This window comes from Clupea harengus, chromosome 21, assembly GCF_900700415.2.
Source record: "Clupea harengus chromosome 21, Ch_v2.0.2, whole genome shotgun sequence".
NCBI lineage: Eukaryota > Metazoa > Chordata > Actinopteri > Clupeiformes > Clupeidae > Clupea > Clupea harengus.
This window is the reverse complement of record NC_045172.1, coordinates 7,610,342-7,620,509: the sequence shown is the minus strand read 5'-3', so window position 1 is coordinate 7,620,509 and position 10,168 is coordinate 7,610,342. Positions and strand designations below refer to the sequence as shown.

The 10,168-nt window shown below is 43.8% G+C and overlaps 1 protein-coding gene and 1 pseudogene across 1 annotated transcript; one reads left to right on the top strand and one right to left on the bottom strand.

Moving 5' to 3' along the window:
• The first annotated feature begins 1,385 nt into the window (after positions 1-1,385).
• On the top strand, positions 1,386-2,547 carry LOC116218260 (annotated as a pseudogene).
• A 5,922-nt stretch (positions 2,548-8,469) lies between these two features.
• LOC116218259 lies at positions 8,470-9,894 on the bottom strand. Its single transcript, XM_031559178.2, has one exon. It carries the CDS (start codon positions 9,573-9,575, stop codon positions 8,808-8,810), a length of 768 nt encoding a protein of 255 aa, XP_031415038.1. The 5' UTR covers positions 9,576-9,894; the 3' UTR covers positions 8,470-8,807.
• Positions 9,895-10,168: the final 274 nt, after the last annotated feature.

Below are 10,168 nucleotides of genomic sequence, written 5' to 3'. Positions count from 1 at the left end.
CAATAATAAGACTATTAAGCAGTACTCTACAAATTCAAAGTGTTTTCTTAGATTTTTGGAACAAAAAACAAACAGAAAACATAAATCAGACAATCATATTCAATTGTATTCTTATTTCTTTGTGGTTATTTATTGTTATTATAAAAAAAAATTAAACAACTATTAACAATTATAAGTTTTGTCTTTCTTTTTTATAATAATAACTTATTATATTTATTGATTTTTTTTGTTACCTTTAATCATGTACCTACCATAGTACAGGAAATACAGATGGGACTAGTTAACTAACGTTTAACTAGCTGACGTTTAACTAGCTAAACCGAACTAAATAAAAAATATATATATATTATTACTAGTTATCATTCACCGTAGGCGATGGCGTGTTGCTTGGCGCCTGGTGATAAACGGCCATGTATTTCTTTATGTTTTCGCTCCCCTTGATGGAGTCAGTGTGCCTGTGCTGGATTGACAACGATTTGGCAACTTGCCTTGAAAAAAATGTGCGTCTTTTTCTCGCCGTCGTCATCCTCCACCCCAAGCCAATCTAGCTTAAATTTTTCGAATGAAAATCGTATATTTTGGAACCTGAGATGGTGACGGAGACAGTGTTTGCTGATCCTCATTTCTCCTCACACTCGCAGTCACAGGTCTGATTTAGAAGCGCTCCATTTATAATTTTTGTTAGAATGTTCGGTTCTTCACGCACACGCAACAATCAGTCAAGGCGAAAATCTAAAACATTTTATGGCAACTGGACCGGGTCATATAGGCTACGATGTTTTTGACAAGTTCATTAAATTATTATTAGAGGAACTTATGGGGGCATTTTTTGCCCCTCTCCTAGTGATAGCAGGGGCAAAATTATATTTCTTAGGGGCAGTTTTGCCCTCGTGTATTTCCGACGCTGCACTATATATACAGTATATTTACTAACCCTCAGCACAGATGATTAGCATTACATAATTGGTTTGTTATTGAATTGAAGGTGTTCCATGAAAAAAAAAAAAATTATTTGTTATTTTAACAGGTTTACTCCTGTCGAGCTTGCATTTCTGGCAGAATATGCGAAGACTATGAACCTAGTTGCAAAGGCCCTTGATAGATCGACGAATGTGCAAATGGGGTGGAGGTCTACTTGAATTCCAATAAAGTTTGAGAAAAACATGCTCTTCGAGTTTGTTGTCTTTGACAGCATTATTATATTTTTGTATGACATTTTTTACCATATCTTGGGTTCCATGTAGCACTCATCAACTATTAAATTAAGCTTCTATTTCTTACAGTCGTGTCAATTATATTAAGTCCAAAAATGTTTTTTTTTTTTTTTTTTTTTAAATCAAGGTTACTTTTTACTTTTATACTTTAAGTACATTTTAGAGCCTGTACTTTTTTATTTTTACTTGAGTAAAGAGGTTAAGTCGATACTTCAACTTTTACCAGAGTATTTTTAAACTCCAGTATCAATACTTCTACTTGAGTAACGAATGTGTTTACTTTTGACACCACTGGTCAGGACCGACAACACCTCAGTGGTGTTTCACATAAATCATCAGGGAGGCACGAGGTCTCTCCCCTCCCTTCAGCTGGCACTGGCACTTCTGACTTGGGCAGAGACACGCCTCCTGTCCCTACGTGCGAGACACATTCCCGGTCACCTCAACATCGCAGCGGACTCGCTGTCCCGAGGGGGACCAAGGCCGGCAAATTGGCGGCTGCACAAAGAAATCGTGCAGCTAATCTGGAACACGTACGGTGCGGCAGCAGTGGACTTGTTTGCCTCAAAGGAAACCACACACTGTCGCCTGTGGTTTGCAGAACAGGTGGAGTCTCTTGGCAGAGATGCTCTGTCCCACGAGTGGCCAGACCTCTTGCTTTATGCCTTCCCACCGATACCACTTATCTGGGCAGTGCTCAGTCGGGTTCGGGAAATGGGCCACAGAGTGCTTTTGATCGCTCCCAGGTGGCCGAGCATGCCATGGTTTCACTTGTTGCTGACTCTAACAGCGGGGCCACCCAGTCCACTACCCTTGAGGAAGGACTTACTGTCGCAGATGGAGGGCTCCCTGTGGCACCCTTGCCCGGACAAGCTGAAACTGGGTTTGGCCACTGGGGGGAACCAAAGTGTCATGGGCTGTTCGGAGGGGGTTAAACACACTGTTCTGAATGCCCGTGCTCAGTCCACAAGAGCAATGTATGCAAACAGATGGAAACTTTTCACTGCTTGGTGTAGTACTCACAGCCTAGATCCTTCTGGGTGTCCTGTGACAGCAGTACTTGAGTTCCTCCAACATCTCCTCGATGAGGGACGCTCTCCAGCTACACTGAAAGTATGTGTTGCGGCATTTTCAGCCCATAGGGCACCTGTGGAGGGTGTTTCCTTAGGTGCTCACAAATTAGTGGTGGCTTTCTTGAAAGGCGCACAGCGGTTACACCCACGGCCGAGTGTTGTTTCTGCCCCTTGGGACTTACACATTGTTCTTGACAGCTTATGTTTACCACCGTTTGAACCACTGGAACATGCTGACATCAAGTGGCTCTCATTGAAGACCGTGTTCTTGCTGGCAATCACATCTGCCAAAAGAGTTGGTGAACTCCACGCCCTCTCAGTGAGTGCTCCATGTATGCGTTGGGGGCCAAATGACAACCAGGTTACTATGTGGCCTAACCCTTGTTTTCTGCCTAAAGTGCAGTCCCCGCAATTTGCTAATCAGCCTATCACTTTGGCTGCTTTTCATTCTGATGAGGGGTCACGCTTGCCATTGTGCCCAGTACGTGCTTTAAGACGTTATGTCTCAGCGACTGCTCAGTGGCGCACAACAGACCAACTATTTGTCCGTTTTGGGGCCTGTCGGAAAGGGGCAGGACTCTCAAAACAGAGGCTGGCGCACTGGGTTACAGAGGCCATCAGTTGTGCCTATCATTCGGTTGGTAAAGCAGCTCCCACTTCGGTGAGGTGCCATTCTACACGTGCTATGGCAACCTCTTGGGCAGCCTTGAAGGGCATAACTCTTGCCGACATCTGTTCCGCGGCAACGTGGTCGTCACCCTCCACATTTTCAAGGTTTTACCGGTTGAACGTGGTTCCCCTTCCTCCGGTGTCTGCAGCAGTGCTCCCTAGTGATGCCTAGGTACATGTTGCATTAAACTGTGTGTTCATTAATAAAGGTTTTGAAATTTACCAAAATGACTGAAGTGTTTTTTATTCCTCGTGACTTGGTGGTATAAATCTTCCACTATGTTTAGCTGCCTCTGGCGGTCTGGAACTATGAAATAGAACGCTGGTTACGTATGTAACCGTGGTTCTATGAATAGTGGAAGACCGCCAGAGTCCTTGGTCACTCGGAATGGCGAGAATGACCTTGGAGAAAGATCATGACGCAGGTGTAGGCTATATACCTTTAGGGCGCCACGTGTCACAAGATGACAATCAATCAATAAGTTCTCGTAGCCAATGTGCGGGCGCATGATGTCTTCCACTATGTTTAGCTGCCTCTGGCGGTCTTCCACTATTCATAGAACCACGGTTACATACGTAACCAGCGTTGTTGCAGCTCAGCTGCGATCGCACTCTGCAAAGAAGCTATGGATCTGTGACCTTATCATCATTCTGGATAGGCATTTCGTCAGAGTATCCTGTCCTCAGTAGGGCCAGTATTTATATGCTTAGTCCTTTCACTACTACACTATATGTGCGAATTGGGATTTTCTGTGCCCACAAAAAATGAAGACAAAGCACAGAAACAGACTGAATGCTGTGCCTGATATGCGTTTTGCGCTCTCCTCCTGCACCCCGGACTGGAACGCGCTACAAAAACGCAGACAGGCCCACCTATCCCATTAGCAATGTTGAAATGTTAAGACATGTTTTGTATAATTTGTAATCTTTTTGTAATTATTTCATATTTTGTTGCAATATTGCTGGTTCAATTGAATGTTGAAAAGAAGAAAAAATGGGCTATATGTCAAAATAGGCACTTATTGATACCTTATTTTAATAGTAGTTTAATAGGCCTACAAGTTCTGAAATAACCAGACCCTCCAGGATTTCGCGATCGCAACTATTAACGCAAATTCAACGATTCCCTGCGAATTCAGCGCGACGTTGCAATTTTAACACATCACTGCAACTTTTCTGCAAATTTGACAAATCAGTCGTCTCCCACAACTCCCTCCCTTCCGCAGCTACATCAAGGGCGGAATTTCTGCACTGCGGACACGGTGCGGACACAGTGCAGACACTAGCAGAGTTCTAATCCGTTGTAAACAATGAGAATGGCTACACCAGACGTGGAAACAGAACGCAGCCCATGTCCGCACTGAAGATTCAGAAATAGATCTGGCTTCAATTTTATCATTTTCCGCAAGGTGTGCGTAGCCCTTTTTACATAGAGGCTGGTAATAGATCTATGAAATGTAATGAAAATTATATATTTTTAGGGGTGCAAACTCGTCACCTTTCGGCGAAATTCGCCGTTTTTTATCCCAAATATGTAATTTGTGTGATTCGTGTAGATCTGCAATAAAAATATTTTTAGGGGGGGGGGGGGGGGTCCTCCAAGTAATCTGCGAACGCAAGCCGTCATGAATATTTTTTTTTTTCAAGCTTGTTCGTTTGGCCAACCCCATGTCACCATGACAGGCACGGGAGCGTTCCTATGTTCCCACATTTCTAAAAAATTAGGTCTTATGTTCCCACATTTCTAATATTTATTTAAAAATTTGGCCCTATGTTCCTACAGTTCCCACATTTCTACCCCTGCCTGGTAGTTAAGGGTTCACCATTCCGTAGCTGGCGATTTGAAGGAGCTAGCTAGCTTCCAAACCCTAACCCTAGAACATAGGGCTGTGGGAACATCGGGCCTAATTTTTAAAAATAAATCTGGGAACATAGGGCTGTGGGAACATAGGCACGCTCCCGTGGGAACATAGGGCCTAATTTTCAAAATTGTCAGTGAAAAAAAAATCCTTAGAAATGTGGGAACATAGGGCTGACCCCACAGGCACGCTTTTTAATTCGGGTCTGTTCGAAATGGAAGGTAGCTGCCTCGGTGCCGTAATAGACAGGTGTATTACAAGACATGTCTTTCGGGTGAAAGCGTTGGTTTTGAGAGGCCTTTTTAAGATGGCATTTACGGTAACGTGTGACGTTAGTAGGCTACGCTGCAAGAACGTTATACTATCTAACCTAGGCTAACGTGCTAATGTCAGACAGTTGGCTGACAGACGCCTCGCAAATCACATCAACCATTTTTGCTGGTTACAATAACGGTGTTATCGGATAGTACAGTGTCTTTTTCTCGGTAACTTTTGAAAAATCTAAGCGTGAAAACGCCGGAAAATGTACATTTACTTATAAGACATGGCCGTCAGCCGAGTTTGGTCCGGAGTTTAGCTACTAAAGTTATCTTCTGTCCTGTCGTTTGAAGCAAACCTTTTAGCTCTGGCATTGGTCTCCCATTATGTATTTATCTATCACTTCACTGGATTGGAAGTCCATTTCCCAGGCTATCGCACGCCCCCTTCATTGAGGCAGAGGTTAGGTTTGCCTCCCCTAAATAGCTTCTTCACAAACGTGAAATACATTACATTACCTATTATATGGATACAAACGACATATAATAAAAGTGTCTACAAATATTTCAGTGATGACAAATAATGAGAAAGCAAAAGTCATGCGCTCAACCCAGTGTGTGAGGAATTGCACAATCTGAGATGAGGCGCAGCTCGTCGCTGCCTCACCTCGCAAGTCGCCTCTGTTTGAACAGAATTCAGCGATTTTAATTATTAAAATGATCGGAATCATACAAAAATTACATTTAAAGCAAAGATCAGTACATACATATTAATATTTATTGTATCATTATTTGTTTTTTACTGTTCATAATGACTTTTACTTTTCATGAGGCTCTGCCTCCCCTGACCGCACGGGACGTGCATCACATTATGTGTATGTAATCTGAAGCACTGACCAGTTTTCTACTGCCAGGCGCTTCACTGCAACTGAACAAACTTACCACTCTCCTACTTCAGTTTGGTTTCAGAATAAGAGAATTTTAGGAGGAGGATGCCATTACTGTGGCTCAACTAGGAGTCAGGCGCAAATGGGCCTTGTCCTGACAAGCTAGACTCAAAGAGTAGTGTAAAGGGAAAAGAATGTGTTCCCACTGTCACAGTTTTTCAAGAACACGGAGAAGCTAGGCCATGCCTGATGCAGCCTCTGTTGATTTTCTGTTCCGATAGTTGGCCCTTTTTTTGGCTTAATACCTGATGGCGATCTGTGACGTAATGTGCTTTGGTGAAGTGGACTGGAGTGGGTGGTTGGGTTGGCCTGTGCCCGTTCAACATTCAACACAGGAATGTTTATGATGAAATTGTTACCAGAGCACAAAATTGTTTACAACAGCACAACGTTTTCCATAGATCTAGCCTCATAATTGTGCTGTCAAAGTGCACCAGATTGATGCTTTGAACTTTAAAATGTGCAAAATGTTCTTATATATGAAATATATTCCCTCCTAGGGGTTTCGCATCGTTGTCACCTTTTTCATCCCTGATGAGTTTGCACCCGATTTTGCTGTGAATAATGAAGGAAGCAATAAATCCGATTATTTCCAAAACCCTCAAAGGCTGTTGCAATGGAGATCTAACGTTACTTTCTGTTTGAAGATAAGGTAGCAGATAGTGTTGAAGAATGGGTTACTTGAAATTGGACGACTTTAAATTAACATATGAAATTGAACAACATAAACACCTATACGTATCAAATAAATCAACAAGGATAGCAAAACAGATTGATAGGCATAGAATGAGAACGTCAATAGCCCGTCTGTCGAGCAACGAAACGCCTCCGCCTCCCTTCCAAAGTTGACGATGATTTAACTTTATGCAAATGCAGACCACGCGGTAACCAATCAGTTTAGCGTGTGTGAGAATTGGCAGCTGAAGTTGTGCAGAAGGGCGGGAGTAATCAAAAAAATCAAAGCAAGATGGCGGAGTCTCGGGATTCTATTACTGGGAAATATTTTATGTGAATAAAGGTGTTTACACGACTTTTATATGTCTACATCGACTCGGTTTGTTGTTTATATACTACACGAACGCTGTCAGGGCAAACAGAATATTGTAGGTCTTAATTGAAGCTTTCGACCATTATTGTTAGCTTGCTGCTAACACTTTAATTGAAGATCAATGTAGAAGCTAGCTGCTAATAAGTTACATATAACGTTTAATTTATTGTTGTTTGAGTTTGAGTAGTTCGATGATTGACTTTATTTAGCACAAAGCACTTGAACTGGAACTACCTATCTCCATCATCTCCGGGGGCGGAGGGGGTTGATTGATGCAGGTTTACCTGTACTTTACAATTAACAAAGATGGAGATGGAGAAATTGATAGCGACCGTGGCTTCTTTTCCCATTATTTATGATGCATCGCTGGTATAAAAACTCTTTGAAGAGGTTGGATGCATGGAGGAAAGTTGCGGCGATTACCGGTTACGAAGGTGAGTTAAATTTTTGCAATGTTTAATTTGCTTAACCTTCATTTGGCCGGTTGCCAGTGCTAATTTTATGATGAGCACACACATGAGTTGAGTACACAATGACAAACTGCAATTACATTACAATAGATTATTGTCGTTGCACATAGTAAAGAAATGCAGTTTATCATCTAATCAGTAGTGCTATCATAGGAAAGTACTAATTTCGTTACTGTGCTTATTTATAACCCTGACTCTATAATAATGCTAATTCTGACAGTAAAATACTCATGCAATCTCTACAGTAAAAATGAACAATAGAAGGAGAAGCCGTGGGGGATATATTGATTTAATATTTCTAATCTCTCTCTCCCTCTATGTGTGTGTGTGATATTTTCTCATAGACAAAGAGTGCATTAAGAAGTGGAAGGGTCTTCGTGACTCGTATATGAAAGAAAGAAAAAAGGAGAAGGAGAGGACCAGGAGTGGCGCAGGGCAGACAGACCATAGGCCGTGGAGGTACTTTGCCGTGATGGGCTTTCTGGCTCCCTTCGTTGAACAGAGGGACACCACGGGGAATTACAGCCACGGAGGAGGAAACAGATCCCCTGCCAGCCAGTCAGCAGGCACTGCCACTCCAGGCCCAGGCCCAGAGGAAATCGAATCTGTTATAGAAACAGCCGAGGATTAGGCAGAGGCAGCCTGGAATGTCCAGCTGACCCCCCAGACCCCCGAGTGTGGTCCCTGGTACCTCCAGCACCCCCCCTGGACCACCGAGGAAGAGAGGCAGAGGAAGGGCGCAGGATGATACCTCATTTGAGGACAGGATACTGGCTGCGGTGGAAAAGCAGTCAACCTCAACCCCTGTCCCTAGTGAGAATGAGCATTTTTTTTAAATGCTTAATTCCAGCGCTGGAACGCCTGCCTCTCCATAAGCAGCAGCAAGTAAAGTTTGAAATGTACAGACTTGTGTATGTGGCTGGGTAAGAGGTCGAAGCAGCACCCTGAACTGCTTTTAATTTTTTTTATGTTTGCTCAATAAACAAGTTAAAGATAATCAAACCAGTGTCGTTCTATCATTTACTTACTATAATAACCAGTAACTGTTCTATAACACTGATTGTCTTACGTGTGATATACCCCTTTAGAAGGATTTATGTTCAAATTCTGAGGAAATTATAATATACTTGTAGAAGTCCATGGTTCACATTACGGTGTTATTGTTCTATGAAAAATGTGTACTTTAAAAAGCCCCCCCCCCCATTCAATTTGGAAATTGCTTTTATATGATCAAGATGGGTGGCTCTTAAAAGAGCCTTTGTTTGATCGGTTATAGTTGCCCGGATAGAGCACCCTCTGCACTGAAATGTGCAGAGAATGTCTCCCTCACACGAATGGCAGCTCTGGCGGCGTTGTTGCTGCCAACACGTGGTGCATCCTGGAGACCCACTGATCCCTCCTCACTCAGCTCAGACATGTCAGTGGCCCCACTCGGTCTCGGCAGCCGGATGAAGTTGTGGAGGATGACGGTGGCCTTCACACAAGCCTCAGCCTTTGCTGCGCTGACAGCAAGGACCCGCCTGTAAATCCTCCACTGACTGGAGAGGATCCCGAAGGTGCACTCCACCACCATCCTGGCACGGCTGAGACGGTAATTGAAGTTCCGCCTGTCTGTGGCGAGGTTAGTACCAGGGAAGGGTTGCATCATGTTGAGGCGCAGTGGGAAGGCCTCATCCCCCACAAACACATGTGGCAGTGGCCCCCTGTGTTCCGCTCCGGTGATGACACGGTCCTCTGGCAGGTCCAAAGTGCCATCCCTCAGGGCTTCACCAAAAGGGGAGTTGAACAGAGTTCCCCCGTCGCTGTTCCGCCCATAGCCACCCACATCCACCATCCGGAACAAATTGTCTGCATCAACTACTGCAAGCAACACAATAGAAAATGTGTGCTTGTAGTTGAAATGCAGTGAGCCGGAGTTGGAGGGGGCCTGAATCACAACGTGCTTCCCGTCGAAGGAACCTACACAATTTGGGAAATCCCACTTGTGGAGGAACCCATCAGCAATGGCACGCCAGTCATCCTTGCGTGGCACAGGCATGAACTCCGCAACCAGGCAGTCCCAGATGACCACACACACACCTCACCGACGATGCTGGCTACAGTGGAGAGCCCCACACGGTAACTGAAACTAATGGACCTAAAAGAGTCCCCAGTGGCAAGGTATCTGTAATAAAACAAACAAACAAAAAAAATTAAAATCCATACAAATTCAACAATCGCCGTTTAAGTAGGTTCACTTATTATAGGCTAATTGAAAATGTATGCTTTAGCCTACATGCAATGCTCTGCAGTATAAACCTGTACCAAATTGCATCAAAAACGTTTTAATAAATGACATGCTCCTAATACAAAATGGCATTGGTAGATAAGCTTGCAAACTATGCCGCAGTATATCATAAAATGCTGTGCGTAAACAGAAAAACTAAACTCACCGAAGGCAAATGGCGAGACGTTCTGCCGGTCCAATCGATCTGCGCAGCCAGGTATCCTCCTTGGTGATCCGGGGGCCAACTCGCGAGAGCAGATCATCGAACTGCTCAATATTGAGCCTAAAATAGCGCTGGAACAGATAGCCGTCCAGACGCAACTCCTGCACCAAACGATGGTACTCGCCATGGGTCTGGCGCGCTT